The sequence below is a fragment of the Lepidochelys kempii genome, chromosome 20 (assembly GCF_965140265.1).
Source record: "Lepidochelys kempii isolate rLepKem1 chromosome 20, rLepKem1.hap2, whole genome shotgun sequence".
In the NCBI taxonomy this organism is placed as follows: Eukaryota; Metazoa; Chordata; order Testudines; family Cheloniidae; genus Lepidochelys; species Lepidochelys kempii.
In genome coordinates this window covers 20,819,072-20,843,939 of record NC_133275.1, presented here as the reverse complement: position 1 = coordinate 20,843,939, position 24,868 = coordinate 20,819,072, and the positions used below count along the sequence as shown (strand labels likewise).

The 24,868-nt window shown below is 53.8% G+C and overlaps 1 protein-coding gene across 1 annotated transcript in view; it reads right to left on the bottom strand.

Annotated features, from left to right (window-relative positions):
- Positions 1 to 3,524: 3,524 nt before the first annotated feature.
- LOC140900853 (uncharacterized) overlaps positions 3,525 to 24,868 on the bottom strand; it is a 40,185-nt gene continuing 18,841 nt past the window's right edge. The window contains exons 2-6 of the mRNA XM_073318756.1: positions 15,546 to 16,068; positions 14,353 to 14,407; positions 10,079 to 10,224; positions 6,679 to 9,315; positions 3,525 to 5,147 (exon numbers count right to left, since the gene is read on the bottom strand). Coding sequence (XP_073174857.1) covers positions 4,720 to 5,147; positions 6,679 to 9,315; positions 10,079 to 10,224; positions 14,353 to 14,407; positions 15,546 to 15,981 — 3,702 coding nt within the window. The 5' untranslated portion in view covers positions 15,982 to 16,068 and the 3' untranslated portion in view covers positions 3,525 to 4,719. The remainder of the gene's footprint in view (positions 5,148 to 6,678; positions 9,316 to 10,078; positions 10,225 to 14,352; positions 14,408 to 15,545; positions 16,069 to 24,868) is intronic.

Sequence of the window (24,868 nt, the reverse complement as noted above, 5' to 3'; positions counted from 1 at the left end):
GGGGTGGGAGGTCAGGGGGTGTGGCCCTGGGTGAGTTGCAGCAGCCCAGCTAGTGCAGGTGTATTTAGCTTCTAAGCTAGCTTGAGAGAAAGCTTAGCATCAGTGTGGACAGTTCTCTGAAAACATCTGCTCACTGCAGCAGTGGTCAGAAAGGTTGTTAGGACCTAGTAGGACAAGGACAGAAAATCCCACAAGCCGATGCTATAAACCCATGGGCATCCCCCCAGACCCTTGAGCACTGTGTGCAGTTCTAGCTGCCCCATCTCAAAAAGGATCTAGGGAACCTGGGAAAGGTTTACAGAAGGGCAATGAGGATGATCAGGGGTTGGGAATGGCTTCTACCCAAGGGGAGACTAAAGCAATTTGGGCTTAGATGGGTAAGGAGGGGTATGATAGATGGGGGGGAGGGAGAGCTCAGTGGTTTGAGCGTTGGCCTGCTAAACCCAGGGTTGTGAGTTCAATCCTTGAGGGGGCCATTTAGGGATCAGGGGCAAGAATCAGAGATTGGTCCTGCTTTGAGCAGGGGCTTGGACTAGATGACCTCCAGAGGTCCCTTCCAACCCTGATAATCTATGATTCTATGATAGAGGTCTAAAATCATGACTGGCAGAAGAGTTGTATTGTGGAAAAGGAGAAGTAACAAAGTGTGGGGGGAGGGGTCAACTGATGAGATTAATAAGAAGCAGGTTTAATACAAAGACAAGGAATGTAAAATAATGGTCTCAGAAGGAGTTCTTGGGCAAGGGATCAAAGAAAGCCAACATCGCGGGATGTATTAGCAGGTGTGCTGTGAACAAAACAAGAATTCTTCTGTGCTGATTAGGCCTCAACTGGAGTCGTGTGTCCAGTTCTGGGCACCACCTTTCAGGAAAGATGTGGACAAATTGGAGAAAGTCTAGAGAACAGCAACAAAAATGATTAAAGGTCTAGAAAACGTGACCTATGCGGGAAGATTGAAAACACTGGGTTTGTTTAGTCTGGAGAAGAGAAGACTGAGGGGGGTGGGAACATAATAGTTTATGTACATAAAAGGTTGTAACAAAGAGGCGGCTGAAGAATTGTTCTTAACCGCTGAGGATAGGACAAGAAACAATGGGCTTAAATTGCAGTGAGGGTGGTTTAGGTTGGACAGTAGGAAGATCTTCCTAACTGTCAGGGTGGTTAAGTTCCAGAATAAATTGCGATGGGGAGTTGTAGAATCTCCATCATTGAAGGATTTTAAGAAGCAGTTCGACAGTCAGGGATGGTAGAGCTATTACTTAGTCCTGCTTTGGATGCAGGGGACTGGACTAGATGCCCAACTGAGGTCTGTTCCAGTTCTGTGAAGTCTTTTTTCCACACAATTACCCTGTGGAACTTATTGCCAGGGTGATAGCCCAAAGTATAACTGAGTTAAAGAAGAACTAGATTAGTTCATGGAGAACAGGGCCAGCACTGGCTCTTGGCCAGGGATGTAACCCTCTGCTTGCATGGATGTTAAACCTCTGACTGCCAGCAGCCAAAGCCAATGTCAAATCTCCTTGCCCTGCTCTGTACATGCTCCCTGAGGCTCAGGCTCCAGCAGTGGCTAATGGGCGAGATGGACCATTGGGCTGACAGCTGCAGCTTAAGAGCCTCATGTGTCAGTAAAGTGGGAAACAATAGCACCTTGCAGAGGTTGTGATACATACTTGGATACCATCAGGCCAGGGCCGATGTCAGTTCACTAGGGCATAGGAGGACCACACTGAGGCAATGGGCCTGTGTATTAGCCTAGACCACTGGTGCTGTCCTGGGAAAACAGCAAGGGGCTGGTGCTTGAAAGGCCAGAGGACTAAGAGTGATCACAAGAAGCATTTTCCATATGCCCAGCCCGAGCCTCAGGCCTTCCCTCCCTCAAGACAGCACTTAGACAAAGAGGATTATTTGATGGAGACTACGAGCCAGTTATTACTAAAGGCTGCTGCTTGTTTGCAAAGTCTCAACTTCCTGTGGTTGAGTTCAGGCCCAACCTTTCAGTAATATGCTGTAAGACGGTTCCCAAGGAGGTGGATAATCCCATCACTACACCTTCCTTAGGCACCTGTGAGTAGGAGGCAGTTCTTGGCTCAAGCATGGCTCCTGTTTTCACCTCAATCATGTAAAATCATCGACCATAGCTACTACTGGCCTCTGGTGAAGACAGGGACCTGGCTGGAGCCTGCTACCTTCTCAGAGAAGCTGCAATGGTGCATACAGCCCATTCATCCTCCCCCCCCCCGCTCAGAGCATGGGTTCAAGAGCTCTGGAAGCAGAGAGGTAATAGAGCCTGCTAGTCAGGTCACTGCCTTCTCATGCACTTTTCCCCCTCTCTGTGCCTCAGTTTCTCCTCCCACCCTTCTTAGGGTGTAAGCTTTGAGATGGGGCTGGGTGCTGCACATTTAGGCCATCCCTATGGGCTTCCCTCTCAATTGGGGCCTGTTGGGGTTATTGGACTTGGTGAACCAAGGTTTAAAACTCAGATATTGCCAACCGGTGGCACAGAGATCCCCTTTTCCACTCTCCCTCCCACTCCAGCCTAGGTCACGCAGGAAGAGCCCAACACCAGAGCATTTAATTCATCTTTATTAAAAACCTAAAGAGTCTCTTAAAAAAAAAGCCACAGCTGTTGTTTAAATGAGTTTCCTGTTCACAGTTTGTCATGTTAAAATGAAACCAGCAGGACACACACTTCATCAAAAAGGCCACTTGCTCCACTACAGCTAGGTTCCCTACAGTTCACGACAACACCGTTACACACATTAGCAGGCTGTGGCTCTAGGGGAGGTAGGCTGAAGAACCACGTCCCTCTCCGCAAGACGCAGCCTAACCGCACGGACGCCCATTGACTGGGAATGGCTGAAGAGCTGGGCTCTTCTTCGGCCCGTGCTTTCCCCTTTGAGATCCAAGTGTTGGAGAACGCAGGCCTATCCCTTGAAGATGGCCAAGTCTGAGGGGCAGGAGGCTGCATAGCTGGCTTGACATCTGGCTCCTCTAAACTTCAGTAGTGAGCCGTGGCTAGGCCATGGCAAGAAGCCTGCTGCCACCCCTCCATGGGGTGAAGTCAGCCAGCAGCCTTGGGGTTCCTCCAGCGAGGAGCTTCCCCGTGGAACTTTATGGAAGATGAGCAGAGTTTGGTGCTCTTCAGCACAGCAAGGGTCTCTTCTCCATGCCCACTGAGGTCCTCAGGTAAGCCATGGATGGCACCAGAGAGGTCCCCGCCACAGCATCCAGCCCAGCGCCTCCCCTGGAGCCGAGCAGCACAGTAGAGGGAAGCGGGGCTGAGCTGTTATGGTGGAGATGGCACCATGGGGCCTTCCTCTCTGCCACCAGTAGTCAGGAGGCTGGACCTAGGCAGAGGCTTCTTGTAAGCCAGCCTACACATAGACACAAGGGGCGAGCAGCTAGGGTGCAGGGCTGCCACAAAACACACCCCCTTGCCAGAGGCTTGGCCCCTGCAGGAGAGGAATTCCCAGCCCCCCTCCAAGCCTCTCCACCCCACTCTGCCCATGACCCTCCCCAACCCCCTGCACCCAGGCCCGACCTGAGGATCCAAGCCTTCAATCCACCCCCCACCCATCCACTATCAGGGCTCTTTCAGCTACTGGAGTTTTGGCTGGGCAGCGGCAGTCAACAGAGAGAGCAGATCTGTGCATAAAGGCTACACCCACAGCAGCAAAAAGCAAACACAACAACTCCACACCCCCACAATGCAACAGCAGGAACGTCAGCGAACGCCTCTGCTCTCTTCCAATGCAGCAAGCAAATCATGGCAAACTACCCCCATGCATGCAGCACAGCCCCCCAGCCCCGGTCCATGAGCCCAGCTCCAAGAGCATGGTGGTGGGGGGGAAGAGAATTAGAGAACATTCATTGAAGAGTTAGGTCCAGCTTTAAGGCCATGTCATTCTTCCTCCCCCCATCCTGCCACAGGCTAGACAGATCATGGACCCAACTGACCCACCCCAACTCTTCGATGTCTTCGAGGGGGAAGAGCCCCTGGGCAAGGAAAGTTCCACCGCCGCCATGGCTTCGATTCTTCCAGCTACACCATGGGCGGTTGGCACTGTTCTCCTGAAGGAAGAGGCCTCTTCTAGCAGCGGGTGGGAAGGAGGTGAAGAGATGGGCTTGGCTGTTTGAGAACTGGCTGGGAACTGCTAACCCCTCTTCCAGCCTCTGCCGAAGAACCTGTAGATTTTAGATTCCTTATGGAGGCCACCAGGGCTAACAAACTAAAAGGGTCTCTTAAGGGACCAGACTCAGGAGGTATGTGGCAGGCAGGGGCTCTTAGGGGCTCACCCCACCTTAGGAAGGGGCTTGCAAAAGAGAGTTTTGCCCATCCTGCTGTTAACCCTTCACCTGCAGGCTCTGGGAGCTCCATGGAGCTGGGGAAGAGGGGACAAGATCAGAATTCAGACATTTGAAACCAAAGTCAAGGACTCGGGGGAAGCAGCTACGTCTCATCCCAGTGCAAGTTCTTCCAGTGGCCGCCTCCGCCTGGTTACTTGGGAAGCCACTTGCTCCACTGTGGGCCAAGAGGTAGAAGGAAAGTTCTGCGTGGCTGGATCAGAGGCACTGGCCAACCCACCATGCATGATCCCCCAGAAAAGCCAAGGGAAGGAGAAGAGCAGGTCACAGCAGGGATTTAAGCCACAACAGTCAGAGTCTTCAACTAGAGGAGGTGTGGGGAAGAGGGGGTGAAGCCAGCGTGGGTGGGGGAAGTCAGTGGAAGGTCTCCACCTCCACCACCGTCCAGTCGCCCTGGGGAGACGAGACGTCCTCGGGGGAGAAGCTGGTGACTGAGGTGATGCTGGCCCGAGACTCATCCAATGGTGACAGCAGGTCTGTCCACTTGCCGAGCTCCACCTCACTCATGACAGGGGCCCCTCTGCCCCCCACTGGCATCTCCCCAGTGGTGGAGAAGAGCAGAGTCCGGCTGATCAGCTGCTGCATGACAGTTGCTTGGAGGCTTCCCAGGTGCAGGGGGGCCTTGTCACGGGGGTCAGCGGGCAGGAGCTGGCAGCTCCCATCCTCCTCTTCCGGCACCTGCCCAGGGGTCTCTGCGCCTCCTTCCACCTCGTAGATGGTGGAGAGGATTTCAGGGGGGCAGGGCCCCCAGGAGAAGGGCCCCAGGCCAGCCCCACTCTCACCTACAACAGGGCACAGGAGCACGGGTTGGAGACAACAGCCCATGGGGAGGGGTGTCAAGACGGACGAAGGAAAGACAGGGGGCACCAACAGGACAGACTGGCATAGGCACACACAGACAGGCAGGGAGGAGAGTCCAGGCAACATCCAGGGTTAGCCCATTTGACACCACCCCACCCAGGCAAGATGCCCAAAGCGGCTTCAACTAGGAACTGGCTCCTACTTCCCCGCCTATGGCCAGATCTTCGGGATGCCTCCATGGCAGCGATACCCAGGCTGCCAGCAGCTGCCCAGGAGGGAGACAAGGTCTTGGGGGCAGTATCCTAAGCAGAGCAGCTAAGGAGAAGGCTAGTGGCGCCTTCACTGCTTCCCCCCCCCCCCCCCGAGATGGTCTTTGCTGGGTGGAGCTACTCCTGCTGCAGTGAGTTGGCTGATGGATGCAACATTAACTGCATGTCTGGGTCCTGTACTGCAGCTAGGGACCTGGGGTTTAGCACCAAGGAGGACAGAGTCTGGTGGGAGATGCCTAGATTAGGTCCATCTCCTACCAGCCACGAAGCTTCCATTTAAGCACAATGCGCTGGGACCAACCTAGGCACAGCATCCTTCGGCTGTTCAAGTTATCTAGCATCTCCATGACAACCGCATCACTGAAGCTGCCCATAGAACTAGGCCTCGGGTCATGGCAGGGGCCTGGTTTTTCGGCTAGATCTGTCCAAGGGAAGGTACTACAGCATCAGGTGCTCTGGTTCTCAAAACTATGGTCTGTGGACTCAGGAAAGTTCCCTTGGACCAAAACATCCAGGAGATGAGGGCTGGTGGGGTCTAGAAGAGTCTGCCCACCACATGGTGGTCCAGGGAAGGCTTGAGACGCTCTCAGCCCCATGAAGAACTTCCATGTGGTGGCCAAACTATCTCCTGGAGAACTCATGGCAACAGAACGTCTATGGGTAAGGCCAGACGTTCTAGTCTACTGCTAGGCTACAAACCAAGCAGTTAGACATCAGCCATGATAGATGGCTGCTTCCTAGCCCCCACCCCAAACCTACTTGGCTCTGCTTGCTGCTGCCAATCACACCCCCCACCCCCGCTCCCTCTAATCTCCCCTCCCCAGCCCAAGCTAAGGTAAGAGTCCTGCACAAAAATACAAAGAACAGGCCAGGAGGTCAGATCCAGATAAGTGACTCTTTATTCAACGTACTGAAAGGCTAAAAAGTTTGGCCCCCAATCCTCCACCCAGAAACGGAAGAACATTAAAACACAGATGTCTTCCCCCTAGGTGCCCATGATCCTGGGGGGAAAGCCTGATCTAGACACAGAATAATGTAGGCTATGAACGAGGGACTGTACAGCAATGTCAGACCCTTCTGGCTAGGTGGGAGATAAACATCGGGAGAGGAAGAGGGGGAACACTGATGGGGCGGGGGGGAGATTCCCTTCAGCAGGGGGTACTATTGCACATGACTGAGTTAAGCTTTAAGGTACCTCGGCGATGGCACTTGGACACACATGGCAGGCTCCTCTATACGTTACCTGCCGCCGGGCCACGGGGAGCAGTGCCATAGGGCTGGGAGGCCGGTTCCTCCTCGTCCGCCAGGCCCATCTGCAGGGGGCGTTCCAGCTGGCAGCCCCAGTCCCTGGGGAGGGAGATTTTGCTGTGCTCTTCTGTCTCGGGGAGGCTGGCCGGCTCGGCGCCCTTGGGGATCTGGTCTCTGGTGTTCTCGGTCAAGTGCTCTTCGCTCTCCAGGGAGGAGAGGCCGGGGCTCTTCCCGCAGCTGTCAGTGGAGGGAAGGTGGAAGGCAGCATCGAAGGAGGTGGCCGAGTTGGTGGAGGCCGGTGTCCCCGTGCCAGCATCACCCGAGCCCAGCTCCGACTCCTCCAGGGACGGCTTGCGGGGCGGGGAGGCCGCCCGGCACACCAGGGGCTTGCCCATGGCAGGGAAATCAGGCTCCTTCAGGAGGTCTCCGTCCAGCTCGCCCTCCTCCTCAGAGGACACTGTGGGCAGGTCACCTAGGAGCTCGTCTGCTGGGAGGGTCTCTGCCTCATCGTCCCCCTTGTCCATGTGGATCCCCAGGTCCTGCTCCCCCAGCAGGTCCTCCAGGGGGCTGCGAGGGAAGGTCTGTTCTGGCTTCTCGTCCGACTTCGACTCCACACCAGAGCTGCTGTCGTACTCCCGCAGCTCCTCTGGGGTGCTCGTCTCACTGCTGCTCTTGCCGGCCAGGTCGGGGCCGCTCAGCGTGCTGGACTTGGAGGAGCGGCTCTTGGGCGGCCCCTCCGACTCGGCGCTACTGGACCACAGCTGCCCCGGGTGCGGGGGGCATTGGGCTGGCTCCTGGGGCAGCTCCAGGCTCTTCAGGGGCAGGCTCTGAGGCTTGTGCATGGTCACCTCGGGGCACAGCGGTGACCCCCGTTGGGCATGTGGCTCTGGGTCCTCCAGCACATCAGCCCCACCCTTCAGTAAGGGCTCCCCTTCTGCAGACCCCACCCTGGCAACGTCTCCAGGAGAACCTAGGTGGTCGTATCCCAGCTCGGCTTCCTCAGGACTTCTCAAGGCAACTCCGGCCAGCTCAGCAGGGAGAGACCCCCCAGCACCAGAGAGGGACATGCCAGGAGGAGAAGCAAGGCTGGGTTGGTCTTCAGGGCCCTTGCTGTCCTCAGGGAGCTGTTCTGTGGGGGGAGCAGCCGCCGCCTCCCCTGGCTCATGCCCTGCACGGACAGGCTCTCCGCTGAGCCCCTCTATCCCCTGGGAAGCAGCCACTGCCTCTGTACTAGTCATTCCTTCCGCATCCAGATCCTCCATCTTTCCAGAGCCCCTGCGAGCGCCCTGTGTTCCTTTCTCCAGGGGAAGAGCATCCTGGGTCTCCTGTCCATGCCCTGGCAGGGTCAGAGAGAGACTCCCCTCGTTCCGCTCCTCTCTCAGCTCCACGGCTCCTGGCTCTGCCACATCTTCTGGGGAGACCCCCTCCAGGCCAACCCGAGGCAATGAGTCCATCTCGTGCATTGACCACTCTGCCTCTGGCTGTGCCGGCGTCTCTTCCTCCCGCTCCCCCCCTCGCAGAGGCTCTGCCGGGTGCTTCGGTGACATGGATGGAGATTGCCATCTCCCTGTGCCACCCCGAGGGATCTCTTCACTGAGGGGCAGCATCTGGGAGGCCCCGGCTGGGCAGGAGGAATCCAGCTGGGCTGGGGCCAGGCAGGTCATGTCCTGAACCGCTCTTCCTTTGCCTTCCGACCACAAGTCCAGGTGCTCAGCAGGCATCAGCACTTCCTGCCAGGGCAATGGTTCCCCCTCGGCTGCTAGGCCAGTCTCACAGGGGTCTAGAGGCATAGCCGGGGTGTCCACCAGGCTCTGCTCTGCCTGGGGTGTGAGCATCTCATCAGGGAGCTCTGTGCCCACTGGCTTTGGCCCCCAGGTGCCTGCTGTGGGCAGCATCTCTCTGGGAGGAGAGCCAACCTCTTGTGGTGGGGAGAGACCAGTCAGCTGCTGGTCTCCAGGACAGCTCTCTTGGTGGGACAGAGGCTCAGCTGCCACCAGCTCTGGGCCAGATGAGCCTCCTCCTTCCTGGGGTGCTCCACCTCCAACCACCCCTTCCAGGTCCCTGACGGGTGTTTGCTCCCGTGAGCTATAGGCTGGAGGTGCTGGGAGCAGAGCATCCTTGTCTGCAGGGACCGGCTTGGGCAGGAGCGGGCCCACCTCTGGCGTTAATCCTTGCTCATCCAGAGGCCTCACGCCGCCCTCAGGGGCTGCCCTTTCCGTGCCAGGCAGGGCATCAGGAGAGGCCACAAGGACATTGGCAGCAGCTTCCTTGGCCTCTCCCTGCCCTGAGGAAAGCAGCTTTTTCCTGGGCACAGGCACTGGCTCCAGGTTGTAGCTAGCCTCTTTCTTAGGGGGCTTCTTGCCAGGGCTCCCAGCAATCAGCCTCTTCGGGGTGGAGGCCACCGCTCTCTGTGGGGTGGCAGGACGGCTGCCCCCTGCCTTGGGAGAGGTCTTCGGCCCCGGAGGCCCTGGCTTCTCCAGGCCCTTGGGAGCGGCAGGGACTGGGTGGCTCTTGGCCTTGGGCTCCACCGGGAGCTTGGCTTTGGCTGTTTTGACCTGGCCAGCAATCTTGTCGAGGGCAGGGTTTGAGCCAGCTAGCCGGGCCCTGGAGATGGGGGCAGCTCTGACGAGGTCTGTAAGGGACAAGAAAGAAGCCAGGTCTCAGGGCCAGGCTGCAGATTTATAGCCAATTGGAAGTGCCTTCTGGGGTAACAGACCAGGCCAATAGAGGGCCCTGTGAGCTGCTGCAGCACCCTGGGAAAGCCACTGGGTCCCACGAAAGTGGCTCAAGTACCACCTCACTCCATGGGGCAAGGATAGAGCAGGCTTTAAGCCACCTTGGTGGTGGTCCTAACGATGGCCCTGCCCACAGAGTCACTGGGAGCAGCCACGGGGCTGCTCCAACTCATGCGCTCCCTTAGGAAATGAGAGAACACTCCAGCTGCATCCCTAATGCCCAGGGCGGGGAGCTGAGCCCTGGGATCGGCTCCATGCTGGCTGGGGTCCCCGTGCCCCCCAGCATGGTGGGCCAGGGAGAGACTCTCAGAGGAGCTGAGCCCTGAGCAGCACGTCGGGGCACCGGGGTAACAAAGTGGGGCGGTTGGGGGGGTGGAGATCGTTCCTTGGACATCCCACCGCTGGGCGAGCGAGCGGCAGCAGCCCGCTGCCCGGAGGAAGGGCCACCCCCGCTCCTGCCCAGGGTCAGGGGCAGCCCGGCGGCCCAAGCGGGCAGCAGCCTACGAATACACCTCGCCCTTTGCCCCAGGCACCCTTCCCAAGGGATCCAAGCAGACCCTGGGTCTCAGACGCCCCGGCTGCCCGTGCGGTGGGGTCACCGTAGCTTGCTGGTGTCAGATCGAAGCCGCCTACCCATGCTTAGTCGCGAGGCGCGTGTACCTTTCTTTGCGGAGGCGGCCGTGTTCTTCTGCTGCTGTGGTACTGCTGAGGCCTGGCCACCAGGTGGCGCCATCTGCTTAGGTTTGGCCATGGCTGGTTTGTTACTGGCCAGGGCTCTGGTGTACTCCGTCCCTGGAGCAGGGGGTCTGAAACCAGAACAGAGAGGGGTGAAGGGAGAGAGAGAAGCCAGCAGGTGTTTGTCTCATGCAGTCAACAGAGATGGGTCCATGTCACACCCTGAATATCTGGATGTTCTCTACGCTTCTCCCATGCAGAGCTCAAAGCCCTGTTCTCCTCACTCTACATATGGGGAAACTGAGGCACAGGGCAGGGCAGTGACCTGCCCAAGGTCACCCAGCAGGCCAATGGCAGAGCTAGGAATAGAACCCAGGTCACCTAAGAGCCAGTCCTGTGCCCTGTCCACCAGAGGGACCAAGTGGTACAGCCCAGGGGATGCCAGAGCAAGCTCCCCCAGTGCACGCACTGCTGCACCACAAAGGGACTGCCTAGTACCAGTCTGCAGTGGTCTGAGACAGATGTTCCCAACCCTGACTGGGGGACTCCTTGCTCCCTGACTAGCTCGAGCAGGGGTCACTGTATCATCTGCGCACCTCACCATCTTTACTGCTGTTACTCCAATGTACCCAGGAGGGGAAACTGAGGCAAAGGGGACAAAGTGGTTTGCTCGATCTCACACAGGGAGGCTGTGGTGGTGCTGGGAACTGAACCCAGTGTCTCAAGTCCCCAGCTTTTTAGTGGGACCCAGCGGCTTTCCCAGGGTGCTGCAGCAGCTCACAGCGCCCTCTATTGGCCTGGCCTGTTATCCCAGAGTTCTAGTCACTGGGCCGGCCTTTCCTTTCTGCACCGAGAGGCACTTGGCCACCTACCAAACAAATCCAAGCCATCCAGGCCCTTTGCCAGCCCAGGAGCTTAGGGGATCTGAATAGAGGCCACGTTCTTGCAAGTAGAGGCTCACCCTCTGGAGAGCTCTGACTGGTGCCCCTCCAACACCCCCTTTGTCTCCCAGCTGCAAGCCCCCTCGGCAGGCAGGACGCATTGCAGCTGCAGCGCCTCTGAACATAAGTGCTGAATCCATCAGTCTTGGGGTTACAGTAAAACCCCTTCCGAATCACAGCCGATTAGCCCCACCATATCCACACTGAAGGGCAGCTTGCCGGGCCTCCCCGGTGAGCCAGAGCCCTGGCCTCCCCCCAGTGCTGGGATCAGGGTTTTGAGAGAGAAAAACGGGAAGAACATTTGAAGTCCCATTCAAAGCAGAGTTTCCCGCTAACCTGCGGGGTGGGATGCTGAGAGCCCTCTAACCCCACTAACACACTGGGGGAGTGAAACTGACTAGCCGCTCAAGTGAAACTGACAAGCTTGACTTATCTCAGGAGAGATAACTTATCTCTTGACTTATCTCAGGGAGCTGCACTGCAACTGTGGGGCCTATTTCCAGCCCCACTGGTATCCTGTCTCCAGGCAGAGTTCCTCTGAGCAGCAGGTGGCCAGGGTTCTCTGCTCAGAATCCCTGTCAGGTGCCCTCATTTTGACACACACACCCCCCTCGCTCCCACATCCTTGTTTTCACATGTGTTGTCCCAAGTCCTCGGCTGATGGGGTGGGGGTTAGTTTTGGGTGGGCCTAGCCCCCACCCTTCCCAGAATTCAAACAGGCCAGTCCACATGGGAGCCAGGAACTGGGCACAGTGTTGGCTCAAGCTTTCCCCATTACCTTGAGGCATTCAGTAAAGGTGTGCTGGTGAGAGTTGGATTTGCCTTTTAGCTATACTTTATTTTTTTTTTTAAGCCATCTAATTGAAGACAAAAGTCCACTTCCCCCAGAAGAACAGGGCTGGAAGGGAGCTCAAGAGGTCATCAAGTCCAGCCCCCCAACACTGGGGCAGGACCAAGTACACCTAGACCATCCCTGACAGCTGTTTGTCCAACCTGTTCTTAAAACCCTCCAGTGACGGGGATTCTACAAACCTCTTTTGGAAGCCTGTTCCAGATCTTTAATCTAATTGTTCAGCGTAGTTAAGTTTTTCCTAATATCTAACCTAAATCTCCCTTGCTGCAGCTTAAGCCCATTACTTCTCATCCTACCTTCAGTGGACATGGAGAACAATTGATCCCAGTCCTCTCTAACAGCCCTTCATGTATTTGAAGACCATTGTCTGGTTCCTCCCCCCACAGTTTTCTTTTGTCAGACTAAACATGTCCAGGTTTTTCGCTTTTCTGCACAGGTCAGGTTTTCTAACCCTTTGATCATTTGTGTTGCTCTTCTCTGGACTCTAATTTGTCTACATCTTCCCTAAAGTGCGACGCCCAGAACTGGACACAGGACTCCAGCTGAGGCCTCCCCAGTGCCGAGCAGAGCTGGACAGTTACATAGGACGCTCCTGTTAGTACACACCAGAATGGCATTAGCCTTTTTTGCAACATTGTTGACTTGTCCTCTATAAGCCCCAGATCCTTTACAGCAGGATGACCACCTAACCAGTTATTCTCCATTTTGTAGACGGGCATTTGATTTTTCCTTCCTAAATGAAGTACTTTGCATGTGCCTTTACTGAATTTCATCTTGTTGAATTCAGACCAATCCTCCAATTTGTCACAGTCATTTCGGACTCTCATCCTCTCCTCCAAAGTGCCTGCAACCCCCCGTTTGGTGTCATGTGCACATTTATAAACTTACCCTCCGCCCCACGATCCAAATCATGAATGAAAATACTGACTAGTACCAGACCCAAGACTGACCCCTGCAGGACATCACAGCACTGGAACAACTACGAGTATGACCAGTTGCGCACCCACCTTTCCCTAGTTTGCTTATGATAGAGGATCACTTGGGACTGTGACAAAAGCCTCACTAAAAATCAAGTTACATCATGTCTATGGCTTTCCCGCCACCCACTAGGCCAGAATGGGTGAATGGACTTTAAGAGAGGGTGATGAACCATTGGTACAGCTTCCCAAGGGGCGTGGTGGTTTCTCCATCACTGGATGTCTTTAAGAATAATCAAGCCTGGATGGTTTTGTTTGTTTTTGTTTTTAAGGCCACTCCCTAGTTCAGCCACAGCTCCCGAGTCATGGGACTCCTGTGTTGTGCAGGACATGAGCCCAGGGGTCTCCTTTAGCCTTCCAGGAAGAATAGCAGTAGCTATTTCTTGTCATCTCTTTGGTTTGTTACATAACAGGAAAAAAGCCACCGTTGGGTCCCAGATAAGCCTATTTCCCAACTATGCACAAAACAAGCCAGGCCTAGTCACCTACGGCCTGCTGCTCGGACAGGTTCTGACAGCTCTCAAAACACGGGGGCCAGCAGTCCAAAGGGGACGCTGCCTTGTTCCCATACACTCCAACAAACAAAGGCCAGACAAGCCACCTGGGGCTTTGTGCATCAGGCAGGTTCACATCTGTCTGAGACAACGCATCTCTTGTAGAAAGACATCCAGGCTCAATTTAGAGGGATGGAGAATCCCCCACAGCATTCTCAGGGCTAAAAATTCACCCTATTTCTAATCTGAATTTGGCTAGCTTCAACTTCATTGATCTCATTTGGACTTCGGCTGCTAGATTAAAGAGCCGTCTACCACCAGAAGTCTCCTCCCCCCTTTGGGATATTTCTGTCTCATGATATGCAGAACCACAGTCCATCGGTAACAGGAAGCATTTACTGAACCACAGACAAGCCTCCACTTAACTCATGTCCCACTTCTGTCTCTGTTGTTTACCAGGGACCACTCCCTGACTGGAATGCTATGCAGCTCAGGGACATCTAGTGGCTGAACAACATACTGCCAGTGAACATCCCACCACACACTAATGGGAGAGAAAATTCTGAAAGGTTTCTAACACAGAGTCTGTTTCCGTCTCATCTCATGCTCTCCCAAGTGCTGCCTCTGATCTGGGACGGTTTTCCTCTGGAAGTTCCCCTAGATCAGGGACTCCCGCTACCAGCCCTTCTCATGCTGTTATTCGTGTGATTGCGTCTGATCACATCAGATCAGGTAGCACACACACCCTGCACGTGGCTCATGGCATTTGCCTCTGCCTGCTGCTCCAGGTGGGCTGGGGGTCCCAAGGGCAGGGCCTTGCCTGATCAGGAGCCATCCCACATGGAAATCTCATCCAGACCCCATCAAATGCCAGCCTTCCTAGCACCACCATGTGCCCCCTTGCTGGGTATCCTAGGGCAGGCTTTTTACCCAGCCCCTCCCACATCTGTCCCCATAGTATCAAGAGCAGCCAGCAGGCAACTTCATACCATACCTGGAAGGGTTAGCAGATTCCGGTTTCTCAGGCTTCACTGAGGCCGACTTTGGGACTAGAAACAGGGAGAGAGACAGACACAGCTTCAGCGCCCGGAGATCTGAGGTTACTGATGAGGCCGCTGTTCCAATATCAATGGACATGGAGTGTGTGTGTGGGGGGGGTGTTTCACGGAGAGCACAGGCTGCGTTCCAGTTCCACAGGGGTGGATGCGGGAGCAGAGAGCACAGGCTGACAGCTCTGGAGTTTAGCCCTGAAGTCTAGAGTAAGAAGCTGGAGGGGCTGCCCAAAGCTCTGGGCAGGTAGGTTAGTGCCAGGGCAACAGGACTCCTGGGTTCTATTCCCAGCTCTGGGATCCAAGAAGTCAGGGCACACAGGAGAGGAAGCTGGTGCTGCCCCCCATCAGTGCAGTTGGGCCACCCTCCGTGGAACGGGATTTAGCTTTGGCCCCTCTGGCAGAGGGGCCAAACCCCATGGCAGTGGGAGGACGGGCACCTGGCCCGCTAGGAACGGGGACTATGATCTGCCACACTCGCTGCAAACAGGGGCCTCTCAACCACCCTGGCTATCACTAGCGCAGGGGAAACCAGGGGTTCTATCCCACTCCCCCAAGCCAGGTCACGGTGTGTGTGGGAGGGTGTGAGACTAAGGGGACCCTCCCCCGCTAAGCGCTTTACCTATCATGCCATAGCATGGCATTGCCCTGCCCCTGCAGTGGGACAGGATGCCGCAACGTGGCTCCCTTATCAGCAACACCAACCCCTGACCCCAGTCTGTCAGAGCCCTGCCAGCCGTTTTATTTGGGGGGTTCTGATCACAGCCCAGCACACCCCTCCCCCCTTTACTATAGAGCCAGTGAGAGCCCCCCCTTCCAGCCTTCCTCCCCCCAGTCTCCTTACAGCCTTCTATCAGCCCACAGGGGACTTTCTGCACTGAGCCTTCCCCAGATCAGGACTGAACCGCCCTGGCGTAGGACAAGGGGCTGAGGAACAGGCCCTAAGGCACCTGTAGGTCCCAGGGATCCCAGCCTGGTGCCACCTCCTAGGGTTGCCAATTTGGGTTGGACGTATTCCTGGAGGTTTCATCACATGACAATCTTTAATTACTCGAGACTCCAGGACAATCCTGGAGGGTTGACAACCCTACCACCCGCCCAGACGGGCCTGGTGTTGGCAGGAAGGTGAGGAACATACCCAAGGCCACAGTTGGGACCGGCGTCTTCCTCACGGCCTTCAGCTGCCCGGCCTTGCCCGGCCCAGCCTTCTCTGAAGGCTTTGCCCCACTCTCGCCCGCCGGCTTCCTGGCCACCGCTTTGGCCGGAGTGAGCTTGGCAACGGCAGCACCAGCTTTGGGTGCTGATGCTGCTGCCGGTGGCTTCCTCTGCGAGGCTTCGGCCCTCGGGGGCACCCCATTGCTGAGCGGCTTGGAGCCGCCACCCGGGGCCGCGGGGGAATGGGCGTGGGTGGTCGCAGGCCGCCTAGCTCCAGAGACGGGGGCTGATCTCACAGCGTTCTTGGCAGGCTTGGGTTTTGCTGCAGGCTGGCCAGCTGCTGCCGCCCCTTTCCCAGCAGTTGCCGTGCCCTTGGTCTGGGGCGGGGGGGGCCCATTGGCAGTAGCTTTGCCATCCATCTTGTGCCACCCAGGTGCTGGGCAGGCCGTCTGCCCCCTCCAAGGTGATGGAGAACAGCCAAATCCTCCTCTGCCTCCGAGCTAGGACTGAAAGAGACAGACGTTAATCAGAGAGGGACCAGTTCCGCCCCACTCTGCAGCACCTCCAGCTAAAGCTTTGCCTCCCCCACCTCCAGGGAGGGAAATCTCTACTAGCCAGGGGCAGAGCTGAAAGATCAGCCCCCACCCGTAGCACACCAGGTTAGAAGCCCTGACCCCCCCAGACCTGATGGGAAAGGCCCATCCCCACGCTTTGTCCATTGATCCCATCTTCCCTGGCCACCTCTGGCTAGTAGCCTCTGAAGCATTCCAAGCACCAGGAAGAGGGGGCTCTCCTCCATCAGGCCCCTTAACAGTGGGGTGTCTTATCCCCTCCCCCAATCTTAGAGGGACTTCCCCCCACCCCATGAATAGCTCCAGCCCTGGCATCCTCCTCAGCCTTGCCAAGGGGCACAAAACAGTCTGTGCTGGTCACTGTCATGAGTGCCCATAGACAGAGTAGCCATGAAACTGACTAGAGCCCATACAGGTCCCCATGGTTAGGTAGAAAGATGAGCAACAGAAGCAGCACAGAGCTGCCTGCAGGTTCAGGAAGGCAGTGCTGCATTGGGAAAGACTTACAGGCTTAAGCACGAGTTTAACTTAAAACACAAAGTTAAATTCCGCAGCAGTGGATGTCAACTGCCTGCCCCTCCACACAGGAAGGGTTCCCACTCTTTTGGAGCTCAGGACTCAGACTTTAAGGTCAGAAGGGACCATTATGATCATCTAGTCTGACCTGCTGCACAACGCAGGGCACAGAATCTCACCCACCCACTCCTGTAACAAACCCCTAACTTATGTCTGAGCTATTGAAGTCCTCAAATTGTGGTTTAAAGACTTCAAGGTGCAGAGAATCCTCCAGCAAGTGACCCTTGCCCCACGCTGCAGGGGAAGGCAAAAAACCTCCAGGGCCTCTGCCAATTCCTTTCCGACCCCAAATATGGTGATCAGCTAAACCCTGAGCATGTGGGCAAGACTCACCAGCCAGATACCCAGGAAAGAATTCTCTGTAACAACTCAGATCCCACCCCATCTAACATCCCATCGGGCATATCTACCACTAATAGTCAAAGATCAATTAATTTCCAAAATTAGGGCTATCCCATCATATCATATATATGTCTCCTCCATAAATTTATCGAGCTTAGTCTTGAAGCCAGATATGTCTTTTGCCCCCACTGCTTCCCTTGGAAGGCTGTTCCAGAACTTCACTCCTCTGATGGTTAGAAACCTTTGTCTAATTAAGTCTAAACTTCCTGATGGCCAGTTTATATCCATTTGTTCTTGTGTCCACATTGGTACTGAGCTTAAATAATTCCTCTCCCTCCCTGGTATGTATTCCTCTGATATATTTATAGAGAGCAATCATATCTCCCCTCAACCTTCTTTTGGTTAGGCTGAAGAAGCCAAGCTCTTTGAGTCTCCTTTCATAAGGCAGGTTTTCCATTCCTCGGATCATCCTAGTAGCCTCTCTCTGTACCTATTCTAGTTTGAATTCATCCTTCTTTTTTGCCTTCCTCTGTAGCATGGGGCACGGGTCACTTGCTGGAGGATTCTCTGCACCTTGAAGTCTTTAAACCACGATTTGAGTTCTTCAATAGCTCAGACATAAGTTAGGGGTTTGTTACAGGAGTTGGTGGGTGAGATTCCGTGGTCTGCGTTGTGCAGGAGGTCAGACTAGATGATCATAATGGTCCCTTCTGACCTTAAAGTCTATGATTCTAACACATGGGAGACCAGAACTGCACACAATATTCCAGGTGAGGTCTCACCAGTGCCTTGTATAACGGTACTAAAATCTCCTTATCTCTACTGGAAATACCTCTCCTGATGCATCCCAAGATCGCATTAGCTTTTTTCATGGCCATATCACATTGGCAGCTCAGTCATCCTGTGATCAACCAATACTCCAAGGTCCTTCTCCTCCTCCGTTACTTCCAATTGATGCGTCCCCAGCTTATAACTAAAATTCTTGTTATTAATCTCTAAATGCATAACCTTGCACTTTTCACTATTACATTTCATCCTATTACTATTACTCCAGTTTACAAGGTCATCCAGATCTTCCTGTAGGATATCCCAGTCCCTCTCTGTGTTGGCAATATCTCCCAGCTTTGTGTCATCCGCAGACTTTATTAGCACATTCCCGCTTTTTGTGCCAAGGTCAGTAATAAAAAGATTGGCCCCAAAACCGATCCTTGAGGAACTCCACTAGTAACCTCCCTTCAGCCTGAGACGCCGAGCATTTTACAGATTGAATGAAATTTAGCCTCATACCCCATTCCCTGCAAAACAGGCCAGCTTCATTCTTATTTCACAGCTGGGGAAACTAAGGCACTGCCAGGGTGGAAATCTGCCCTGCACCACACAGCCAGTCCAAAGCTATCTGGGAATATGCCTTAGTCCAACCTGCTTGGATTGAGAGATTTTTCCCAGATGGACTCAAGTCCCGAAATCCCCTTGGATTTAAAGGGAACCCAAATCCCCAGGGATGCAACTCTGATAGCATTGGACCCCGAAGCTCACAGGGAAATCCACAAGGCCTTGTGCTTACCATCTATTCTTTATCTCCCTGGAAAATGCTGGAGCTGTTAATTCTACTAAGTGGCTGGAATACACTAGAAAGCAGTTACATAATAGAAAAATCTTTATTGTACAGGCAGGGAGCCCGTTTCCTATTTGCACCTGGGTTGCTCAGTTCTCACCAGTGTTTCGTGGACGCTCAGCCAGCTGGTCTTCACAGAGCGCGCTTACAAACACCCACCCCCCTCCACGATCACAGCTTTCAGCCAGGAGCTCAGATTCACATTCAAGAGGACATAATCACCCAGGAGATGAGCGGTGCTGGCCCCCGTCCAGTCACGAGCAAACTAACCTGTCACAGCCAGGGCTTCTTAATCATCGGGCTGGGGGGCAGAAATGGGGAGATCTGGTTTGAAAAGGCCTGGAGAATAGAGTATTTCATGCCCTGACTCCCAGGTGGTTTCCTGCTGTGTCTAAACTGGCGTTTAAAAGGTGCGATGCTGGCCCCAAATATGCCAGTATCAGACCTAATCAGTGTTGCCAAGCCTGAGTGTGCAGAAATCAGATGATCAGCTTAAGAATTCACGCATGTGAGGGATCTGGGTCTTCTGGTTGGAGCCTGTAGAGCTAGGATTGCCAACTTTCTAAATTGCACAAAACTGAACACCTCTGCCACACCCCTTCTCCCACAGCCCTGCCCCTTCCCCCATGGCCCCACCCATACTCACTCCACCCCCCACTCCCCATCGCTCACTCTCCCGCACCCTCACTCACTCTCACTGGGCTGGGGCAGGGGGTGCAGGAGGGGGTTCTGATCTGGGGCAGGAGGGTGGGGTGCAGGCCAGGGTTTGGGGTGCAGGCTTCAGCTGGGCAGTGCTCAAGAAGCTCCTGGTTGGCGGCAGAGCAGGGCTAAGGCAGGCTCCCTGACCCGACTCCATGTGGCTCCCAGAAGTGGCTGGCATGTCCAGCTCCTAGGCACCAGAGCCAGGGGGCTCTGCATACTGCTCGCACCCTCAGGTGCCACCCCCAACACCTCCCATTGCCCACGGTTCCTGGCCAATGGGAGTTGCGGAGCCAGCGCTGACTAGCAGGAGCAGCACAAGGAGCTTCCCTGATTTCCCCTCTGCCTAGGAGCTGCAGGGACATGCCGGCCACTTCCGGGAGCCGCGTGGTGTCAGGACAGGGAGCCTGCCTTAGCCCCACGATGCCACTGCCTGGACTTTTAACAGCCTGGTCAGCAATGCTGACCGGAGACGCCGGGGTCCCTTTTTGACCGAGCGTTCTGGTCAAAAACCTTGCTTGGCAATCCTCTGCAGCCCTCATGACAGAGAAGAGCTTAGAAGCATGACTGCTAGAAACTGGCTACACATGAGAGCTGATATTTGCAAGTGTTGGCAACCCTGTTATCCAGAGGAGGTCTTGATGAGTCAGGGGGTGGGTCTCAATCGCGTTAACACAAAAGTTCACTTAATATTGAAAAGCCAAGTCAAGACACTGGCTAGCGTGTTTGGAGGTATGTTGGCGGCTTAGGCCAGGACATAACCTGCTTACAGCTTAGCCTGCAACACCTCACCCTGTCTGCAAAAAAGCTGCCCCTGGACAGGTTAGCTCAGCAGGAGACGGATACATTTCAATGGAGCATGTTCATATGGCACCACTTGGACCAGTGTATTTGGTTCAGCAAGGAGAGTGGTATACCATGGATAGACAGTCCAGCATTCTCCACTGCCCCGCAGGCTCCCCGAGTTTACGTAATGTGATTCAAAGCCACAGCTTTCTGCCCAGCATGGCCTGGCCCAGAGGAATGCCACACTGATGGTGGAGGGCGTTTACCTCAATTAATTCTGTTCTTACCCTACTTCATGCACTGAGGACCTCAGGCCAAGAATTTTTATGATCTGGGCGCCCAGACTGGCTAATCAGTTTCAAGGCAAGCAGCCAACAATTTGCAGGGCATGCAGAGATCACAACACACACAAACCCCACTGAAATTCCTGGGAACTGCAGCTGGCCACCGGAATTCATTCTGGCCAAGAATTTGGCGAGCTTCAAAAGAGGGAGCAGATATTTAAATGGGCGAGAAGATCCAGAGTTCATTACTGCCAACACTTTATGGAAGGATGTTGAACCTCCTGCTTTGGGACTTAACACAATTCAACTAGTAGGGATCAGCGGGGGTCGGGGGAGGGGAGGTAAGATTACCCCCACACCTGCCGCTGTAGGACTCACTTCTTATACGTTCCTCTGAGGCAGTTGGAGGCCAGATACTGGACACTATAAACCTCCAACTGTCTAATCACACAAACACAACACCCTTGTCCCGCCCTGCACCCTCCATCGCTCGCTCTCCCCCACCCTCACTCAGTTTCACAAGATTGGAGCATGGGGTTGGGGTGCGGGCTCTGGGCTGGGGCTAAGGGGTTCAAGCTTGGGGGAGATCAGGTGCTGGAGGGTGCTCAGTGTTGGGGGAGGGGATTGGGGTGCGGGAGAAGGTGTGGGGCTGGGGCATGTGAGAAGTTTTGGGGTGCTGGCTCTGGGAGGCGGCTCAGGGATGGGGTGTAGGAGGGGGTTTGGGCTCCAGCCAGGCGGTGCTTACCGCTGCGCCACCCACTGAGGGGCTAAGGCAGGCTCCCTACCTGCCCTGGCCCTACGCCGCTCCCAGAACAACCAGCATGTTCCTGGCTGGAACCACAGCAAATGGGAGCTGCGGGGACGGAGCCCGCCTTAACCGCACTGCTTTGCACCCAGGAGCCAGAGTTAAGCAGGACAAAGGCTTCACGTGCTGCCCCCTCTGTGTACCACTCCTCGAAGTGGCCAGTAAGTCCATGGGGCCCCTGGGAGGGGGGCTCCACACACTGCCCCTGCCTACAGGCATCACCCCCACAGCTCCCATTGGCTGTAATTTCTGGCCAATGGGAGTTGTGGAGTTGGTGCTCAGGGTGCAGTCAGCGCGGAGACCCCTGGACCCACCGCAGGGGCTGCAGGGACATGCCGGCCGCTTCCGGGAGCCGTACGGGGCCAGGGCAGGCAGGGAGCCTGCCTTAGCCCTGCTGGACTTTTAGCACCTAAAAAAAAAAAAATCTCCCCATTTGGCTTCAGTAGCCTCTGGGAGATAGAGCCCGATTCTGGGAGACACCCAGCCAAACCAGGAGGGTTGGCAACCCTTGATCTCCAATCTGAGCAAGTCCAGCAAGCCCTTCATGTCCCTAGCATCAGTGAAGAGGATCCAGCCAGTTCTACCAATGGGGCCCCAAAATCCATATTTAGTAAGTCACTTCACTTTAGCTCTCCAGCTGTGAACACTTAAGTTGTGTTCGCTGCAAAGAGAAGGCGTGTGTTTTTACAGTGCGCCGAACTCTGTGCATGTCTGGAACAGAGACCGTGCTCTGTAGATGTCGCTAGGCAGGGTCAGTCAGAGCGGTGGGGGGGAGGGATTTTCCTCAGGAGACACGTTGTAAAATGAAGATTCATCCAACCTGAAGTGTCGCAGGAATGGATCAGGTTTGATGAAACTTTGGTTGGGAAGGTTTCTCAGGCCCAGGATGGACACTTCCCAACACAGTCCAGTGGGTAGGGCGCTCTTCTGGGATGTGGGAGACCTGCTCTGCCTGATTCAGAGCAGAGGCCTGACACTGGGTCTCCCACATCCCACAGTGGGGAAGAAAGCTACCAGACCCTCCCCTGGGATAGTGCTTGGGGTGTGCTATAGACCGCTGGGATCCGATCTGGATATGGATAGAGACCTCTTTAATGTTTTTAAAGAAGCAAATACTAATGGGAATTGTGTGATCATGGGAGACTAACTTCCAAGATGTAGACTGGAGGACAAGTGCTAGTAATAATAAATAGGGCTCAGATTTTCCTAGATGCGATAGCTGATGGATTCCTTCATCAAGTAGCTGCTGAACTGACTAGAGGAGATGCCATTTTAGATTTGGTTTTGGTGAGTAGTGAGGACCTCATAGAAGAGATGGTTGTAGGGGACAACCTTGGCTCAAGTGATCATGAGCTAATTCAGTTCAAACTGAACAGAAGGATTAACAAAAATAAATCTGTGACCAGGGCTGTTAATTTCAAAAAGACTAACTTTCAAAAATTAAGGAAATTAGTTAGGGAAGTGGATTGGACTGAAAAACTTGTGGATCTAAAGGTGGAGGAGGCCTGGAATTACTTCAAGTCAAAGCTGCAGAAGCCATCGGAAGCCTGCATCCCAAGAAAGGGGAAAAATTCATAGGCAGGAGTTGTAGACCCAGCTGGATGAGCAAGCGTCTCAGAGAGGTGATTAAGAAAGCAGAAAGCCTACAGGGAGTGGAAGATGGGAGGGATCAGCAAGGAAAGCTACCTTACTGAGGTCAGCACATGTAGGGATAAAAGCCATGTACAGTTGGACCTTGCAAAGGGAATTAAAACCAATAGCAAAGGTTCTATAGCCATATACATCAGAAGAAAACAAAGAAAGAAGAAGTGGGACCGCTAAACACTGAGGATGGAGTGGAGGTTAAAGATAATCTAGGCATGGGCCAATATCTAAATACTTTGCCTCAGTCTTTAACGAGGCTATTGAGGAGCTTAGGGATAATGGTAGGATGGCAAATGGGAATGAGGATATGGAGGTAGATATTACCACATCCGAGGTAGACGCCAAACTCGAACAGTTTGATGGGGCTAAATTGGGGGGGCCTGGATAATCTTCCTCCAAGAATATTAAAGGAGCTAGCACATGAAATTGCAAGCCCATTAGCAAGAATTTTTAATCAATCTGTAAACTCAGGGGTTGTACCATATGATTGGAGAATTGCTAACACAGTTCCCATTTTTAAGAAAGTAAAAAAAGTGATCTGGGTAACTACGGATCTGTTAGTTTGACATGTGTAGTATGCAAGGTCTTGGAAAAAATTTTGAAGGAGAAAATAGTTAAGGACATTGAGGTCAATGGTAATTGGGACAAAATACAACATGGCTTTACAAAAGGTAGATTGTGTCAAAGCAACCTGATCTCCTTTGAGGAGGCAACAGATTTTTTAGACAAAGGAAAAGCAGTGGATCTAATTTACCTCGATTTCAATAAGGCGTTTGATACGGTTCCACATGGAGAATTATTAGCTAAATTGGAAAAGATGGGGATCAATATGAAAATTGAAAGGTGGATAAGGAACTGGTTAAAGGGGAGACGACAACGGGTCACACTGAAAGGTGAACTGTCAGGCTGGAAGGAGGTTACCAGTGGAGTTCCTCAAGGATCGGTTTTGGGGCCAATCTTTTTATTACTGACCTCGGCACAAAAAGCAGGAATGTGCTAATAAAGTTTGCGGATAACACAAAGCTGGGAGGTATTGCCAATACAGAGAGGGACCGGGATATCCTACAGGAGGATCTGGATGACCTTGTAAACTGGACTAATAGTAATAGGATGAAATTTAATAATGAGAAGTGTAAGCTTATGCATTTAGGGATTAACAACAAGAATTTCTGTTATAAACTGGGGACGGATGAATTAGAAGTAACGGAGGAGGAGAAGGACCTTGGAGTATTGGTTGATCATAGGATGACTATGAGCCGCCAATGTGATGTGGCTGTGAAAAAAGCTAATGTGGTCTTGGGATGCATCAGGCGAGGTATTTCCAGTGGAGATCAGGAGGTGTTAGTACCGTTATACAAGGCACTGGTGAGACCTCACCTGGAATATTGTGTGCAGTTCTGGTCTCCCATGTTTGAGAAGGAGGAATTCAAACTGGAACAGGTACAGAGAAGGGCTACAAGGATGATCCGTGGAATGGAAAACCTGTCTTATGAAAGGAGACTCAAAGAGCTTGGCTTCTTTAGACTAACCAAAAGAAGGTTGAGGGGAGATACGATTGCTCTCTATAAATCTATCAGCGGGATAAATATCGGGGGGGGGAGAGGAATATTTAAGCTCAGTACCAATGTGGACACAAGAACAAATGGATATAAACTGGCCATCAGGAAGTTTAGACTTGAAATTAGATGAAGGGGTTTCTAACCATCAGAGGAGTGAAGTTCTGGAATAGTCTTCCAAGGGGAGCAGTGGAGGCAAAAGACATATCTAGCTTCAAGACTAAGCTCGATAAATTTATGGAGGAGACATATATATATATATGATATGATGGAATAGCCCTAATTTTGGAAATTAATTGATCTTTGACTATTAGTGGTAGATATGCCCAATGGCCTGTGATGGGATGTTAGATGGGGTGGGATCTGAGTTACTACAGAGAATTCTTTCCTAGGTATCTGGCTGGTGAGTCTTGCCCACATGCTCAGG